The sequence below is a fragment of the Tympanuchus pallidicinctus genome, unplaced genomic scaffold, assembly GCF_026119805.1.
Source record: "Tympanuchus pallidicinctus isolate F22 unplaced genomic scaffold, pur_lepc_1.0 scaffold22, whole genome shotgun sequence".
NCBI classification, from domain to species: Eukaryota; Metazoa; Chordata; class Aves; order Galliformes; family Phasianidae; genus Tympanuchus; species Tympanuchus pallidicinctus.
Window position 1 is genome coordinate 23,605,745 of NW_026294739.1, and position 18,642 is coordinate 23,624,386.

Sequence of the window (18,642 nt, forward strand, 5' to 3'; positions counted from 1 at the left end):
GGGGAGCGGCTGCACCATCGCGCCCGCCCTGCGCACACCGCCTGCCCCCGACACAGACCCTGCACCGCACCAGCGGGACATTGACACGAGAGCTTTTGCCCATTTTTTTTTTTTTTTTAATGTATCACAATGAGCAGGAAACATACGTGATGAAATATTTCCAAAGGAGTATATTCAATTACCATCTACAGTCAACTCAACTATGACAACAAAGTCTTTTGTGACAAATTTTTTCCAAGTTTTGAAAGTTCCATGTGGTTTCTGTTTCTGTTCGTCTCCATGAATTTTGGTACAGTTCGAGATCAGCATTGTTACAGTAACAAAAAAAGCTAACAAGACTACATTATAGAAAAACATCAAGAACATCATTTTTGGTTTCACTTGCTCTATTTTTTGTACATTGCAAAGGCTGTTCATACCCCTTTTCACCTCATTTACGCTTTCCGTTCTACCCAAACTCACCCCCCAAAATAAAACCAAAATAAAATATTCAAAGCTTTGTGTTTCACAGTGGGCAGTATCTCAGTGCCAACCAACCAACCGATCAACCAACCAGCCAGCCAACCAACCGCCAACCAACCAGTCAAGCATCCACCAAGTAACCGACTGACCAACCAGCCGACAGCCAACCGACCGACCGACCCCATTTCTGCTTCTATTTAAAGGTTTTTTGTTTTCTAAAGCAAAATATATTTCCACGAATGCCGGGTGCGCTGGCGGTGCCGGCGCCTCCTCGCCTGCTCCCGCCCCACCTGCCCCGTGGGCGCGGGCGGCCCCAGCGCGCGCCTTTCACCTTACTGTATTCTCAGTTGCATGAAACTTTGGCCATCTTCACCACTTAAAAAAAAGCTTTTTATTAAAAATAAAACAGAAACCCGCTCAATGCTATGTTTAAAACCGTCTCCTCGCTCCTCGCCCTCCCCGCTCCCGGGCAGATGCAGGGTGTGCTCGGGGCAGAAGGACGCGGCCCTGCCACACGGCTGCCCAAGCGTCCCGTGGGCAGCGGCCGCGGTGCGTGGGGCCGCAGTCCGATCCCCCGCCGCGCCGTGTGAGGGGAGGAGGCAGCCTCGCACCGAAAGTCTCTGGAAACATTTACAGAAAATACAAGGAAATGAATTTATAAAACCTTTTAGTGGGTGGGAAGGAGGAGGGGGAAGGAGGAAAGGGAAATTGCACTATGACCAAGCAATATAATTAATAAAAAACAACAACGAAAACCAACAAAAAAACCAACAGAAACCAAAGGGTTTCAAAGAGACCTCGCAGAACTTGACAGATAAACCTAGTGTTCAACTGTTATCTCGTATCACAGAATCAAAACAAACGAAAAATTTCTATATGGTACAGACAGAGTAACATACAACAGTTAAATGGCAAAAAATATATATATATATATTTCATAGAATTACAAACAAGATAAAATAATGGAAAACCAAAACTGTACAACTTTAGAATTTAAAAAATGTTCATCTCAAACACAGGGAGAAATACAAGAACTTCTGTTAAAAGAAAACAGTTTGTTAAAACAGCGATCGCGTTTCGTGTTCTTGCTTCCGTTTTGACACCTTATGCTACAGCTGATCCTGGCGGGAACGTCGATGTACTCTCTTTAGTATCGTCTACTTAAAAAACAATTAAAAAAAGAATTTGCACTGTGCATTAGCCTAGTTAGAAATATGTACAGCAGTTCGGGATCTGGTCTTTCGTCAAACTAAAACCAAAACTCCGTAAAAACAAAAGAGTCCCGCTAAGAAATGAAAGCCACGTTCGTCTCTCGGGCGCTCCGGGCTCTCGTGGCGGCGATGCACGGCCTGAGCCCGGGGGCGGCGGAGGAGCCCACGTTCACAGTTATCCAAGTTCCCTTTGAAGCAGGAGGAGGAGGAGGATGGCAGGGAGAAGGCTCTCACGCTGTCGGGGCAGAAGACACGGGGGGAAGGACGTCGTTCCTGTTGACGTTTGGCTACACAAGTGGAGCAGTGAGCATCTCTTTACCTCCAGGCTCTGCGTGGTAGCAGCACCGAGTTTAAGTTTCCAAGTCCGGACCGCAGGAGGTGGGAGCGCAGGCGGCCCAGCACAGCGCCCGCACGCGGCCCCCTGCCGCCCCGGGGCCAACAGCACGGCCGGGGCTGCTGGCGTGCGCTGCGAGTTGTCTCTCTGCTTGCAGAAGAAGCACAGATAACAACCTGGGTACTTTTTTTTATTCTTTATTTAAACTTAGACTTGTTTGTTTAATCAGAAACAAATTCTCAAGTAAAAAGAATCCTTTTTGCTCATTCTGCACCAGTGGTGAAAGGGTATGTCTTTGGATTTTATTTAAAGCATGAATCTTCTTTAGAGAAAAGAATGTAACAAAACCTTGGTTTTTTTTGTGTTTTTTTTTTTTTCTTTTTAAAGGAGGAACAGAGTGCAGCCTAATTACACAAACGGAAACAAATGCGTATAGTTCAGGAACAGAGTCTTTGAAGCATTTACAAATGAGGAAAAGAAGAGGAAAAAAAAAACAACAACAAAAACCCAACAAGAAGAATGGAAAATAAGAAAGAGATAAGTGCACAAGGGTAACAGACATAGGTAAATCGTATGTTTTCGCCTTAAAAAGTTTCAAACCCCCAACAAAAAATATTCTGCAAGGGATCCTACTGACCCCCAAAACCCTTTGAACTTCTTTCTTTAGTTTTTATAAAATAATTATGCAACCACCCTCTAAGAAATGAAGGTAGCAACCATAAGTGGAAGATTACAGGATGGGGGAAGTGGGGATAAAGGTACAAAGGGAGAAAAGCTTGGGCGAGTCAATGGATTGCAATCTATCTGGCTAGGAATGAACAAGACAACATCAAATGAGAAGCCGTCAGCTGGACCATACAAAAGCTAAATGTACACAAAAGGGTTTTTTCTTTTAAATCTACCATACTGCTTCAGTTCATTTCCAATGCAACAATCTACTCAACACCAAAAATGGTCATATCTATCATAAATACAGAAAGTCAGTTGTTTTAAAACTTATTTTTTAAGCTCCGAGTCCTCAACACTCTTTGTGGTTTTTTTTCTGAAAAGTGGGAGTGCTTAACTTTTCCCCTTGAAATTGGCTTCAGCAGAAAAGCTACCCTTAGAATCCCCGAAAAGCTAAAGCAGTTCACATTGTTTTTCTCTTGAATACTTTCTGCCCATTTTAAATTAACAAAAAAAAAAAAAGAAGAAGAAAGAAAAAAAAAAGAAGAAAGAAAGGAAAAAAATCCTTTTCTGGAACAAAAACAAAACAAAACAAAAAACCCCCAAACAAACAAAAAGAAATTATATATATATATATATATATATATAAAAACAATGATTCTGAAAACAGAACAAAGTGTGAGCGATTGACCTGAGAATAAAAAGACATTACATTTCTTTTTTCTTTTAGCAAGCCATTGGTATCTGAATGCTAAGATAGCAAGAAATTTAAAACTGTAACAAGGTGGGCTGCTTTCCCATACAGTGCATGCCGGCCTCTGCTGTGCTATTGACGTGGGGCGTACTCAGAAGGGGCAATGTACAAGGGGCTTCCGCTCCGAGGACACGACGGAGGCAGCGCGGGCTCTCATCTCCCAGACCAACAGTACCTTCGAAAGGACAAATGTAACAGGTTTGTCTTTTTTTTTTTTCTTTTTTTTTTTTTTTTTCAGTTTTATTTTATTAAAAGGAAAGGAAAAAAGAAATGTAAAACCCACCGGCATCGTTATATGGGAAAACAACCCACACTTTTTCTTTTTTTCTTTTTTCTTTTTTTGGTTAGAAGCTTTGGAATTGCAGTTAGTCTATTTTTGAAATTGGTTTGTTATTAACTTTTTTTTTTATTTAAATTCATTTTCATTGTTCATCTTCAAAGCTTACAATCTGAAGGTGTCCATTCCTACACTAGCTAGACCACTGTCCTTAGGGCAGCCGGGCTCCCGGGGCCCCTCCGCCGGGCTCACCGGTCCATCTGACTTTTGGCTAAGATCCGTGTCAGACTCCTCCGAATAGTCGTCTGTTGGCATCGAGGGCTGAACCCCTGAGGTGCTGCATGAACTTGAGGTAACCGTTGAAGATGAGGAGAGAGGAGGGAAGGGCGGCGGCGGCGGCTTCCCCGGCGGGGCGCGGGGGGCGGCCGGGGGCCAGGGCTTTCTGGAGGCGTGGGGGGAAGCCGGGGGGGGCCGGGGGGGCGGGGGGCTGTCGTTTGAGTGAGCGGCCGACTGCGAGGTAGATGCGGTGCTGGGGTCGGGGGGGCAGGCAGAGTGAGGTAATAGACTGGGGTGCTCTTTGGCGTTTCTTGCTGCTCTTGTGATTGTTCGGTGTTTGTGCGGGGCTGACTCGAGATGCTGACTGAGGGCTTCGTCCCCACACACCGTGCTCTCGCACGCCACGCACTGGTACGAGCCGCTGCCCTGGCCGCTGCCGGTGGGCACGTGAAGCACCATCTCCTGCAGGTTCGCCACAGACTGGCCGAAGAAGCAGAGGGACTTCAGGTGGTCGCTGGCCGCCTCCTGGTCGCCGAAGCCCGCCTGGCACTTGCGGCAGACCAGTTTGTACTGCACCTTCGGGACGATGAAGGGGTCGCAGAGGGAGTCCGCACCCTTGCCTTCTGCTTCGGGCTCCTCAGGGGGGTTGGGCAGGAGGGGGGACACCTCGCGGGGTGCGTTCTTCTGCTCTTCTTGCTTGGGGGGTTCTTTGGCAGGGTCTTTGTCCGGGGTGGCGGCCCCCGCGGGGACGGGGGTTTGGCTTCCTTTGGGCTGCTGCGCTTTCTGCTGCTGCTGCTGCTGCTGCTGCTGCTGCTGCTGCTGCTGCTGCGCCTGCCGCTGCTGCTGCTGCAATGCCTCCTGCAGACTCTGCTGGTATTGCTGGTACTGCTGCAGCAGGGAGCCGGGGGACAGCCCCAGCAGTGCCTGCGACAGCGCGGGGCTGTAGGGAAAGAGCCCCTCCATCCCGTACATGGGCTGCAGGTACCCGCTCTGCAGGGCACCGGGGATCTGCGGGGCGTAGTAGGGGGAGAACCCAGGGACGAAGTAGGGCAGGAACTGGCTGGTCAGCAGCGTGGCAGGGTCGGAGCTCAGGGCGGCCTGCAGTGCCTGGAGCTGCGCCGGTTCTACCGCGTACTCCATGGCAGGCAGCGGGGCTGCAAGGGCACCCGCCGGTGCCTCCCCCTTCTCCTTCTTGGGCCCTGGCAGGGGGTCCCCCTTCCCCTTGGGCACCTTCTCCTTCTCTTTCGCCTTCTCGCCCTCCTTCTCCTTGCGTGGTGGCGGGGGCTGCTGCTGCGGCTGCGGCTGCGGTGTTGTCGCCGGAGGCTGCTGCGGGGCGATGGCCGTGCCCTGTGCCGGGGTGGGTGAGGTGAGCGCTGCCGGGGGCTGCTTATTTGGTAATCCAGAGGTGGGAAGGCCGGGCGAAGGGACGCTTGTGCTGGGCAGGCCCATCAGGTTGGGTTTGGGAGAAGTTAAAGCTGCAAGAGGGAGGAGAGAGAGGTGAGGAGCCAATGAGCACAGGCGGGCAGCAAGCAGCAAGCCGATGGTCCTGGGCCACAGGCACAGCCCCTTCCCCACATGGGGCAGTGATAGCTGGGCCCTGCAGTGAGCTCGTAATGCCGTGTGTCCCCACTGCCCCACATGCTCTTGGCCTCGCACCTGCCACCATGTTATGCACTGCCATGGACACCCGACAGCTGCCCGGCATTGGGCCCAGCAAAGGGTCACTAGCGCTGGAGTAAGAAAGTACTTAAAATGTAGGCTGCCCACTCCTCTGTTGCGCTCCATGGTGCTTCTCACTCTGCTGCTGGACAAAATGGAGTGCTCTGCAACTGGAAATGGTGTTAAGGAGCCCTTGTCCCAGGAAGGGCAGTCACACTCAGCACTCTGACCCCCAGACCGCCTCTCGGGAGAGAATGGAAGGATAGACGGACGGACAGACATCTGCCACCACCCATCAGAGTGGAGTGCCCATGCTCAGATTCATCCTTCAGGAGCTGACTATGCACCCCTCCTGACCTGCAGCTCACCCCACTTCCACAATCCTGCTTTCCCGAAGGGACAAAAGGCAGAGGCACATCCCAGTGGGTTCAGTCTGGGGCAGCTGAGCACATCTGATGAGGGAACAATGCAGACGCATAGGAGGGCTGAAGAGAAGCATGGGGCAGCAAAGAGCTTTGGAGAAGGGCTGTGGGATGAGAGCTGGTGCTGAGCCCTGGGCAGCCAGGGCAAGGCACTGGGAGCAGACTGCGGATGCAGCTGGGATGTCCCCAGGATGCCTCTCGCTGCTCCCTGAGTGCTCAACTTTCCCTTCCTGGAAGGTGGCCAGGTGGAGGGCAGCCCATCGTGTCACAACAGGAGCAGCCATACAGAGAATGCCACCTTTGCAAACACGGGTCAGTCATTCACAGCCTGTTCTAGGTGGCCCTGCCTGAGCACAGTGTCTGGACCAGATGACCGCCAGAAGTCCCTTCCAACCCAAACTGTTCTGTGGTTCTGTAAACACAGGGAAGAAAATCTCCTTATTCCCTACTTCTGAGCAGAGGCACAAGCCCTGCAGAAAGAACTCAGCACACACAATGCACCTGGCCTTCTTGTGTAAACTTCTTCAGCCAAACTTTCTGAGCTGTTGTCTCCTATACAATGGAGCTGTTCCAGTTCCCTGGGTTCATTCTCTTCAGATGAAAACTTTGTTCCTTTTGTGGAATGTAGCTTGCAACTATGGGTGCCACAGAAGGAATTAAACAACTTTGCAAGGATCATTTTCCAAAGCAAATTAGAAGCTGCTTGACTTTAGCTTAGGGGTTTTATTTTCTTTTTTTTTTTTCTAAACGATGCAGACATAGGAAGGTCTTGATTAGAGAGGATCCAGTGAGGATGGACTTCTTAGTAAACTGAACCAAGTTCTTGTTCTCCTCCACACTTTTCCTTTCAGCTTCCAGCAAAAGCAACTCTAAGTGCTGTCACACCAGCAAAATGCAGACACAGAAGAAGGTGCATCATTACCATGAAAGAACAGACACACAGGCTGATAGCAGCAGATAAACGTCACAAGGTAAGGATGGCTTCAAAGGAAACCTATATCTCTAGATTTTCTCTTACTTGAACACTTCCCTGTTCACTCAGACCAGCATTAGCTGGTCTGGCAGAAAAAGCCAGAGACAGCAGAAGGAAACAGAACTGGACCATTTACTGTAAGTGAGACTACAGTTTCCAATTCCTCAAAAATATCTGAAAAACAGTTATTTTGGTACTGATCCCTCTGAAACTCCACAAGGATTAACAGCAGATGTCATGGACAGGTCCTTTTCTCACACCTGCCCTAAATGGGTGTTCCTCTGGCCACGCGTGCAAACAGATGCTGTATTGAGACAACAGTGATTTGTAAAGGTATAAGTGGGCCTCCACGCAGCAGCCTCACCGATTTCAGATAAGGGTGCATTATGGAGAGGTGCCATTGAAACGGACGTTCCCTAACTGAACAGCCCCGCGAGCCTCGAGCACAGGAGCAGCGGCTAATTCGTAACATTCCTGGATGCACAGCCTTATCTGCTGCGACAGGCTTTGAGCGGACATGGCCTGACCTTTGGAGCTTTATCTAAAGGCCACAAATAGTCTGTTTGACTTTCTAAATAGCTCAGTCCTGTCTAGGCAGTCACTGATTGCTTTTAACATTCATAGTATGTAGCCCCATCTCCCCAGGACGCATCCTGGTCTTTGGAGAAAAATAAAGGCAACAATACATATTGAAGCGCAAAAAAGTAATTTTAGATCTTGTTACAAATTTGGGGTACTAAGTAAACAGTGCAGAGATGATGTGAGATAGCCTGATAATATAATCTGCCCAAGAGATTGTCTTGGCCTATTTCTGGCCACTGAACCAAAACCCTCTGTAAGAACAACAGCACAGAAATATCCTGGCACACCACGATCCCTTCAGGCACACACCTAAGACTAGGACTGAGGAGCAGTAATGGGCAGCAGCCCCAGACAGAACAGCTCACACAAACTCTTTTCAACACGGCTCAATTACAGTGGACAGTCCTACACCCACAGTGAAGAACTATTTTATCTCTTCATGGGGATGGAGGGAGTTCTTTAACTGTGCAAAAAGCCTGTGGAGAACCTAGCTCCTAACAAAGCCCTTCCAGCTAAATTCACTCTGATCTCTTCTGTTTCTGACATGAACATCAGGAACCATTCTACAATGTAATGCCCCCTACTGCTGAAGTAGAGGGAAGGATCATGGCTCCAGGAGAGTGGATCATCTTTGGAAAAGCCAGAAGCTGACAAATGCAGTGACTGGACATTTTCCATTTGCCTACAGAAGATATTTTGGAGATAAACTGCGGTGGAGGTAAAAGTGAACACAACCACTTCCAAGGGGAGAGAAGGATGCCTATTTTACACCATGGGTCACTGGTGCTCTCTTTAGGATATTACACCCAATGTCAGTGTAACAACACAGTAACTGCAGGCTCTGGTGATGTTACTTACAGTGAGCAGCTCTGCAGCATAACTAGTCATATCAGCTATTATCCTTTAGTCCAAGGCTTTGATTTGCCTATCCAAAGATTTACCTCCTGGATGACAAAGAAGACTATTTCATTAAAGTGACACCGTTGTTTTATTCAGCAGCATCAGCATTCGGTTCCTCAATCTGTTGAAAGAGGAACTTAAGAGATGGCCTGCTGACAAAAAGCATCAGAAAGTCTTCTTGGAGAATGATATCACTCCAGTTTCCAATTAAGAAGCCAGGAAGATGCTTAGATCGTATTCAGACTTTACAGCATGAACTATAACCCATCATTAGCCTCATCATTAGTACAGTAAGAGAAAGTTATTGTTTCTGGATGCTGTCTAATGGCATTCGATCTGTACCACTACAATACAGAAAACTAAGGTACATGCTGGTATATGTGGTGTAACAGCCCTTCCAGCCTGAGACAGATCAGCCTGTTGCTGAGACAAGACACGGGAATCACTTCCTTGGACATCTCTGCAAACTGAGCAGACCTGGTGAAAGACAACTTGAATAGGGATCATCAGAAGTATGCAGAGAAGTCTGCCATGGGAAAGCAGGTCTGCTAGAGAACATCAACCACTCTGTCACGAGTTGCAGTTCAGATGCGGGCACATCCTTGGGATGACACCGATGAAGCAGGGGTAGAAGGCAGCCCCTGGATCAAGTTTTCAAAGTCTACTGTACTGAACATTACTTCCCACTTCCGATATTTGCTACGTATCACATACTTTCCACCCCTCCACCAGGTACAAGGGAAAACTGCATCCTGAAAAAAATGAAGAAACAAAGTCCAACAACTGCAATTAGGCCATCTGAACAATTAGGCCACATTTCATTGCTATGCACTCCTGTTAAGAGAAATCTTATTGAAATACAAAGCAGATTTATCATATGACTACATCATGTTTGGCTGAGAGAGTATTTGCAGGCAGTGCTCAGCTCGTAGCTCAGAAAACAAGCCACCACCCATTAGGATTTGTCCTGGAGATCACTACGAGGACACTACATCAAGACACTCCAGATTCTGTTGCCACTACTGCCAGGTACATAACATTTTCCCAATAAACAGTTCAGAATTACTGAAAGCTTGGGATAGCATTACATAAACTGAATTTAATATCAAAAGGAAAGATGTAATGAACAATGCATTCAGCGCTTTTGTCCTTTTCACGTTCTATTTGGTAAATCAGCTATTTTCAATTTCCTTGAAGACGCATCAGAATTTTTAGTCTTTGCTAATGAAACAGATATGCAGCATGTCTGGATTTTGCTCTACTTCAGATTTTGCTAACAAAACTGAATTCAGGAATTAAAGATGAAATACCCGTTGCTTATTTGCTGTCATGTAAACATGCCTGACTAAGGGGCCACGCACCCTATTATCAGTCATTCTGAAAGGAACATCCGACTGTGCTAAAGATGCATCAAGTTCATGTGCATCTCTGAGCAGTGTGACAATATCCATACCCACCTGTGTTGGATGGAGTGAAGCCTGGTAAGGATGGGCTGTTGAGGCCTGGGAGCAAGACTGGAGGGATGCCCTGTAGTGCTGGATATGCAGCAGGAAGGTTAAGAGCTTGCAGAGGGGTGTTATCGAACATGCCCTGCTGTTGAGCTGCCAGACCAAGAACCTCATTGGCTTTTTTGATCCGGTCCAGCTCCTGCTGAGCCATCAACTGACGTACAGTAGCTGGGTCAAAATACTCCTTTTCCTTATCCAACTGGCTTCCAATGGTTTCTTTAACTTTGGAGATATGCTGTTGAGAGAAGATATGGTCACGTACAGACAGTCGAGCGCTGTACTTGATGCCACACAAAGTGCACTCTGTTTTGGGTCCCTCATAACTTGTTTGGTTTATACCAAAATGCTTGGCCATGCTGAGTTTGGACTTCTTCTCCTTTGCCCTAGCATTCTGGAACCAGACCTGAACAACTCTCTTTGGCAGTCCAATGTCATTGCCCAGGACCTCACACTCCAGCATGGTAGGTGTCCTGTAGTCATTAAAGCACGACTTCAGAACTTTTAGCTGGAGATTAGTCATCTGAGTGCGAAAGCGTTTCTGCCCGGGCCGATCCCCGCTCTCCCCAGATTTGCTGGCCGAACCACTTGCACCAGGGCTGGGTGAGCAGGGATCCGCAAGGCTGGATGTTTCACTATAGTCCACAGTACCTTCATTATCATACTCTTTGCTGTAAAAGCTGGGAGCTGGGCTGACCAGGCCAGAAGACAGCCGATCTTCATATTCAGACATTGCTATCATGGCAGCTTTTGTCAGACCTTCGCTGGGTCCTGATGTCGATTTGGTTTCAGTTGCGATCCCTGTTGCGCTGTCGTTGTCTGCGTTCCCTTCGTCTCCTGTTGTAGTGTCTGTGATAGCAGTGTTGACAGAAGAGCAGTCGTCATTGTCCAGTTTTGTTTGGTCAAAGCTCAGGTTGACCGAGGACATGGAGGGACTCTCAAAGTCCTCTATCCCTTCCACCTTGATGGAGGACGGGCTCAGCAGAGTTCGAGGTGACAGTTCCATGCTCTTGTTCACGGGGGAGAGAGGAACGCTCTGACCATCACTGCTAGTTGGTGGCACGTGGGAAAAACTCGTTCCATCGAAGATGTCTCCCTTCATCTGGAGTCCCCCGTCGCAATCTAAGAGCATAGCAGACAACGTCAAGTTGTACCCAGCTCTCTTGGCCTCGTGCCAGTGGCGAGATCGGATGTGAGCTTCAAGAGCCGTCTTTGCTTTAAAGAGAGCTCGGCAGAACGGACACCGCCTGTGGGCTTGGGCAGGCCCCACAGCTCTGAACTGCCCCTTCCTTTCCCGCGCACGGGTGTTCTGAAACCAAACTTGCACCACACGTTTCTTCAAGCCCACTTCATGTGCAATGTGATCCAACATTTTCCGTGTTGGGTTGGAGTCGAGCAAGTATTTCTGATAAAGAATTTCCAGCTGCTCTGGGGTAATCGTTGTTCTTAGACGCTTATCCCTTTGTGGCTCTTCTCCTCCAGTCCCACTGTCATTTTCTCCGGGGCTCGCACTGGCCTTCTCCTCCAGCTTTCTCTTCAGCGTGTTCATTGTGGATGTTGGTGTTGATGGTGAAGTAGCTGAAGTTGCTGAAATCTGTGGTAACGTTCCAGACAGCAGCTGGCTCGCAAGTAGTGGATTACTGGGATCAAAAAGCATGAAAGGCATATCCAGCGTTCTGTCCAGGAATGGAGGATGGATAAACTGGTTTTGTGCACTCAGAAAATGAAGCTGCTGATGCTCCTGCCAGTGCTCAAAGGAAGGAAATGCCAGCTTACACTGGTCGCACTGGTACGGGATTAGCTGCGGAGGTAGGTTTGCCAGCTGTTGAGGGGTGGATGTGTGAATGGGTTTGAGGGAGAGATGTGACAACTGAGATGGACTTGGGCTTGACTGTGACAAGGAACACTGAGGGGGCTGAGGAGGTGGAGGTGGCTGCTGCAGTGAAGAGGGGGAGGATAACTGTGAAATCTTTTGGTGTGCCGAACTTGTCTTCTGTTCTCCTTGGTCCTGTTGCTGCTGAGACTCTTGCTTTGGTTGTACTTGCTTCTCTTGAGTTTGGTTTTGCTGTGTACTTGGAGGTTCAGACTGCTTTGGTTTCTCATCTGTAGCTTCTACTTTAGAACTATAGGTGGAGGAATCATCTGCCTCTGCTGTGAGCTGCAGAAAAGCTGAGGAGGTTGCATTAGCTGAAGATGTAGGCGTGCTGTAAGCTTGTGAGGGCATTGGTGTGCTGCAGGAGGAACTGGCTGGAGTCAAAAGCTCCATTGCATCCATAGAGTCTTCATTCTGGCTATCATCCTGTCCATCCTCATCCTCATCTTTGTAACAAAGCTTTTTCTGGTGTTTAATGAGATCGAAAATGCGCTGAAAGACTAGGCTGCACTTTTTGCACTGGTAATTCAAGTTGCTTGTTCTAATGTATCTGTCATTTGTAAGCTCGCGCCGTTCCCCATCTTTGCCTTCTCCCTGATTCTCATAGTTTTTCCTAGCTTTCTGACGGGCATTCTGAAACCACACCACTATGACGCGTGTTGGGAGGTTCAGCAAGTTAGACAGCTGCTCAAATTCATCATCCTTTGGATAAGCATTGGCATCAAAGAAGTCTTGCAGGACTCTGAGCTGGTAGTCAGTAAAGCGTGTCCGGGAGGACCGTTTGCTTCCCCAGTACTCCTGCTTTTGAGGTTCTGGAGAAGGAGGCCGTGAGTCTATCTTCAGTTCTTCCAGGCTGGTAATGGGGGGATTACTGAAGTTGTATGGGGAATCCTTGTTGCGCTGGCGTTCTTTGAAAAGAGTATTTCTGAACCAGTGCTTGATCACCTTCTGGGGCAATCCAGACTTGTCTGCCATCTCTTTGATCTGTTCCTCACTTGGGGAATTGTTAATATCAAAATACTGCCGAAGGACTCTGAGTTGGTCATCGGTGATTCGTGTCCGTGGCCTCTTGTTCTGCTGCTGCTGGAGAAGGCTTGGGTTGAGCTGATGCTGGTATAATTGGGCCAAGTCGGTAGGCAGAGGGTCTACAGGACCAAGCTGGGGTGGCAGCTGAGCAGGTAATGTTTGTAGTGGCATGGTTTGCATCATCAGTGGTGAAAAGATGGGGAGCTCCATCGGCATAGAGAGCTGGGTGAGTGGCACAGATGGCTGGGCTGGTGCAATTGTAGGAGAGGTAATTGGTGGGGCAGAAGTAGGAATGGTAGGAGTAGAAGCTGGCTGAGGAGGTGCTGGAGGCAGTGGAGGTGGGGGTGGTGGAGGCGGTGGCGGCGGCTCTGGGGTCTGAGGCCGTAGTGGGTACATTTTGTCATAGTGTTCTCGGTACTGTTTGGCAAATTTCTCCAACTGCTTAAAAGGAAAGTAATGTTGGTGAACATGCTCTTGGTGGCTCTTCAGGATGAGGATGTTTGAAAAGAATTTTCCACATGTATCACACTCCAGCTTTTCCAAGTTCTCACCTTGCTCTGTCTTGCCGTTTTTCTTCTGCACTTTCTGCTTGTTCTCGTTATACTGAATGACAAGCTCAAAGCCAAAGTTTTCCAGCAAGGCTTTTGTGGCATTCCCCCTTGCATCAGATGCAATACGTGGGGGCAGTAAGGAGGGCTCTGAACTGCTGCCTGGTACAAAGTCCTTCTTGTCTTTGGGCTTTAAGTTATCAGGCAGAGACTCCTTAGATGCTGCATTAGCGTCTCCCCTCTCTGCACTTTCCCGTGGGGTTTCTTTTTCCTTCTCCTTCACTATGGGTTTATTCTTCTTCTCTGAGTGCTGACTCTGCTGTATAAGGACAGAGTGAGGTTGTGACAAGGATAGCTGACCTTGCTGCTGCTGAAGGAGCTGTGGATGGCTCTGTTGAGGGAGCTGAACCTGGGCCTTCAGGTCCTCCAGCAAAGTTGGACCTGTACCAGTCAGTGTCAGTGCACCACTGGTGACAGGCAAACTAACTTCTGGGTTGAGCTGGAACTCAGCGCTGGGAATGTAGAAAGGAAACAAAAGATGCTGCTGTTGTTGAAGCTGCAGAAGGGTCTCAGTGGTCATTGGAAAGTGTGGCAAAAGCGCTGGATTGAAGAGCTGAGACTGCAGGAGAGCAGCTTGTTGCTGCAGTTCCTGCTGCAGGTGGGCCTGGACTTGGGCCTGTGCCTGTGCTAAGGTCTGAGCTTGCTGTTGCTGCTGCTGCTGCTGCTGCTGCTGCTGCTGCTGCTGCTGCCTGGATGCAATCATGTCTGCCAGCTTCTTCCGGTTTACCTCTTTGGGCTCAGAAGGGGAGGAGATATTAGTGCTAACAGGATTACCTATGGGAGGAATTCCCACGGTGTCACTGGGCACCTGACTGAGCAGGCTGGGAATAGGAGCGGTGCCCGAATTGCTTGTGTTGGTGGTTGTAAAAGCATTACTGTTGCTAGTGCTCACTGGGCTTGGTGTAGATGAACCCAAGGAGAGACTGCTGTTGCTGCTATTGCCAGCTCCATTACTACTGCTGCTGCCCCCCGCTGCCTCTAGCTTGGCCGCGCGAGCCTTTGTTTGATGTAGGACAGACCTCATATGGATCTCCAAGGTAGAGCTCTGGCTGTAGGCAACGTTGCATGTGTTACACTTAAAGGGTTTGTTGTCGGGGCTACTGGTAGGTTCAGGTTGCCCAGTAGCAGATTCTTGGAGGGCTCGTTTCAGTTTATGCAGATGAGAAACTGAATTGTAATGAACCAGGAGAATGTTCTTTTGCGTGAAAGACTCCTTGCAGACTGTGCATTTGTAAGGGCGAGATGGATCTAGGAATTTCTCCATAGTGAAGTTAGGGCCCTTCCTGAAGGGTAAGGCCCTTTTTGGTTCAGAGCCAGAATCCTCTTGTACCGACCCCGAATCACTCCCTGTCGGGCTCTGCTTATCTTCCAAGTCGCTCTCTTCCTCCTTATCTTCCTCAACTATGATAGTGTGGTCTTCTGCAAGTGAAGGATCACCCATAGCAAGGAGGTCTCCATTGACCAAAAGGCCACCGTACAGCTGCTGAATGTCGGCCTCACTCAGCTCCAGATGGCTGGTTTCCAGGTGCTTCTTCAAGGCCTGAAAGGTTCGGAAGCTGCGCTGGCAGAGGCAGCACATGGTGGCTGCTCGGATCACGTGGTATTGGGAATGGAGCTGCAGCTTCTCGATGGTTTTGAATGCCAAGCTGCACTGGTTACAGCGGTACTTGTAGACATGGCGATCAGACACTGGGAGCTGGGGCCGCTTGGCGTGAACTTCATTGAAATGCGTCTGCAGGGCTGCTGAGCTTTTGAACATCTGGTTGCATCCCTTCTTCCAGCAGAGGAAACCGGAGTCCTCCCTGGCAGAGCTCTGATCAGCTGGAGCGGGCTTGGGTTCACCGCTGTGCTCCGTACCTTCCGATGGTAAAAGACTCTTTCCTGAGTCCTCAGAGAGCTCTGTGAAAACAAAATCACAACAAAACTGGAAATTACACTAACGCACAAGGACTGTTTTTTCCCCCCTCTGCAAGACAGGAAGGTATTTCCAACTCTTCACCTCTACCTTCATTCCTTTTAACACCAGCCCATTATCCTCATCACGGCCCAATGCATAAGTTTACAAAATTTACTTTCTTCCCACTTTGAATATCTGAAAATATTCACACATATACGTCTCCTTAGTGCATTTATCACCTTTAATTCTCCCTTTTAAGTGAAGGCCATCCAGCCACCAATCTGTTTTTGCTTTTATTTCTTTGATGTCCTGTCTAACTTCTAGTAAGAAGGTTTCCCCAGCTGAGCATGGTATTTGAATCCTGGTCCCATCAAAGCTAAAATAGGAATGAAATTCATGTACCACTGGTAGCATCTCAAAAGGTGTTGTTTGATGGAGGGAGAAGAAAGAACAAGCACTCGGTTCTCTCTCCAGAGAGAAAATGCACCGAGTGCTTTTCTCCTAGTACATTTCTGCCAGAAAAGGCAGTGAGATATTGGCAGAAGCTGAAGAGGGGATCCTACTGCCCAGCGTAGCGTTAGCTGTCCTGCCCACATGAGCGCTTCTCCAAGTGGTGCCAACTTCCTGAAAGGGAGCAGTGGCTGTCTTAGTTCCCAGATTCCTCATGACTTGCCAGGAGGGCACAGAAAGTAGACTGACACTGCTTTCCTGCCAACTTCAAGATGAGACGCTTCTGCCCATGCAAAATGTTGTTCTTGGGATGCTCTAATGTCACACTGCAAAGCCACGACTAAACTGCCATTGATTTACAGCCACGTCTTCAAAACACAGCATGGCAATGAGGCAGGTGGGAGAGATCTGAGCTGGACAAGCACTGCAGCAGCTCAGAGCTCCCTGAGAGCAGATGCACTCGAGCTACGGCAGCAGCAGAGGTGTTAGTACAGTCTGCGCCAGCTGCAACACTTGTGGTTTCCCAACCAGCTCTTTAAGCCCTCTTACCACCTCCTTCCCACTGCTCCCATCTGGTCTCCTTCACAAGGATTTAATACAATTTCCAAGTGAATCGCCACGGTGTGTGAGCTGTGCAGCTCTGAGCTGCCCTGCCTGTCCTGCGCAGGGGCACCCGGGTGCTGGCACAGAAAGGAGACAGCCCCACTGTGCACCAGCCAACTGCAGTCCCTGCGAGACGTCCAGGTACTGGAGATCACCGAGAGGAGATGACCCCAGCCACAGTCCCCAGCGGGTGACAGGAGCCCAGGGACTGGGGGACACGTGGGCCTCAGCGGCCGCACTCACCAGGCTGCTTCCCTGGCTCCTCGGCGGTGGAGCTCCCGTCCTTCTCCGGAGCGGCTGCTGGCAGAAACATGCTGCTGGGCATCATCACCTCCGGTGTTGTCACCTGCAGACAGGGAGGTGGGGACAAAGGGAGAAGAAAAGCACAGGAAAATATTTTTAACATTTTCAGCGGCAAAATTAGATACCAGCATTGTACAGTCAGAGCATCACTTTGCATAGCTCACTGAAGACTCATGTTTATTAGACAAAGCTCACATCAGTCAAAAGTGTTTCTACAGTTACATTCTGGACATAATTAGCAGTGCACACTTGAAGAATAATCTTATTATTAATATTTTTCCTTTATGTAGAATTCAGACTTTGATCACTGACAATGTTTTGTCATGGGCTGTGAAACTTCTTGTGCAACCAATTAGGTAGATAAGTTGAAAGGCCCACCTTAAGCTGCTGAAAACATAATAAGGCCCCTAATTAAATCATACCTCGTAAAGTACACTGTAATCTTGAACTAGGGAGCATTGCAGCACTGTTTTCAAAGTGTATCGATGCAGGAAAGGGAGGGGCATGAGAAAGAAAAGTACAAATAAGGAGAGAGGTGACAAAGGAAAGGATGAATAAGGAAAGACTAAAAAGACAGCAAATTGTCTGTGGAATAAGAAGCTGCTGGTAACCCTTTCCTTGCTCTGACTGATGTGCTCCCTTTGCTTCTCTCCAAGCGCTGGCCCAGAACGTGCATCATCATTGCTGAACCCTAACCTGAGCACCAACATTTGTGCAGAGCTGGAGACATTGTGGATCTTTGGAAGTCCCAAATGCTTACACTCGTTTTTTTCTGGAAAACCCCCTTTCTTCAGGTCTTCTATCTGGTCACACACGCACAGCACAAGGCACCCAGCTGGTGGGGCTGTACCTGCACAGGTGGGGATCAGGAGGCCCTGATTCAACTGCACTGGGTACTGACAAACCATGGTGAAACTGCACCTGAAACACTTTACCCCTCTATGCAGGATAGGAAGCCTCCTTTATTGATGTCAGCAACCACCAGCCTACGCCAGACCTTGGTTCCATTGAGTGAATAGAAGCAAAAGTGGTCTGTGAAAGCCCTCAGAAGGTTCATGAGTGTCTGCAGCCATCCAAACTGTGCAATGAGGGATGTGGAGCCACTGCCGCTGCTCACAGGGCAGCATCCCATGCCTATAGCAGCATTATGCCTATAGCAGCACTACGGCTACAGCACTGCACCAATGGCAACAAAGTGTCTGCAAATGTCTGCAGGGGGGATGGCACTGAGAAATGGCACCAAGGGATACTGGGCACACCAAATCCATTCCATTTTACTGTAACCATGAGCATTGATGGCTGCAGGTGGTGGGTCAGGAGATGCCTGAGGTCCCTGTCCATTTGTGGGGCTCTGAGGATGGGGAGAGCCAAGATGCCGAGGAATAAAGGCCCTGACCCTCTCAGCTTTGTCAGCAGGGAGAGTGCTTTCCTCGGATCTTCAGGAATTACAAAAAATAGATGATGAGAAATTAAAAAAAAAAAAACAACCAAAAAACCAACAGAGTAGAAAAAGAATAAAATTATCTAACACCTCAGCTGCACATCATTATAGAGAACTGCGGGCTTTTTACACACATTACAGTAAGGCAGCCATCCCCACCACCAGACTCAGTACGACGGATCAGTAATTGTTTTCATACACTTTAATTAGAAAAACTCAGATGGCTATGAATAATAATGGAAAAGAGAGACTTTTGCACTTGAAAGGTTGAAGTCAATCAAGTGTGAATGACGGCAAAAAAGAAAAAAAAAAAGACACCAATTCATCAGGCCTCTGTTGTCTCGCCGCGTCTTTAATCATAATTCCTGATTGGGATTCAAGAAGGCAGTAAGCAGCGGTTCTTTGTCTGCCTTCACCTTC

General features: G+C 48.6%; 1 protein-coding gene across 4 annotated transcripts in view; it reads right to left on the reverse strand.

Annotated features, from left to right (window-relative positions):
* Positions 1 to 1,366: 1,366 nt before the first annotated feature.
* The window catches only part of ZFHX3 (zinc finger homeobox 3), a 508,991-nt gene continuing 491,715 nt past the window's right edge, over positions 1,367 to 18,642 (reverse strand). For all 4 annotated transcript variants that reach the window (XM_052686500.1, XM_052686501.1, XM_052686502.1 and 1 more), the window contains 3 exons: positions 16,722 to 16,824; positions 9,974 to 15,427; positions 1,367 to 5,455 (listed from right to left, as the gene is read on the reverse strand). In XM_052686500.1, coding sequence (XP_052542460.1) covers positions 3,870 to 5,455; positions 9,974 to 15,427; positions 16,722 to 16,824 — 7,143 coding nt within the window. In that variant the 3' untranslated portion in view covers positions 1,367 to 3,869. The remainder of the gene's footprint in view (positions 5,456 to 9,973; positions 15,428 to 16,721; positions 16,825 to 18,642) is intronic.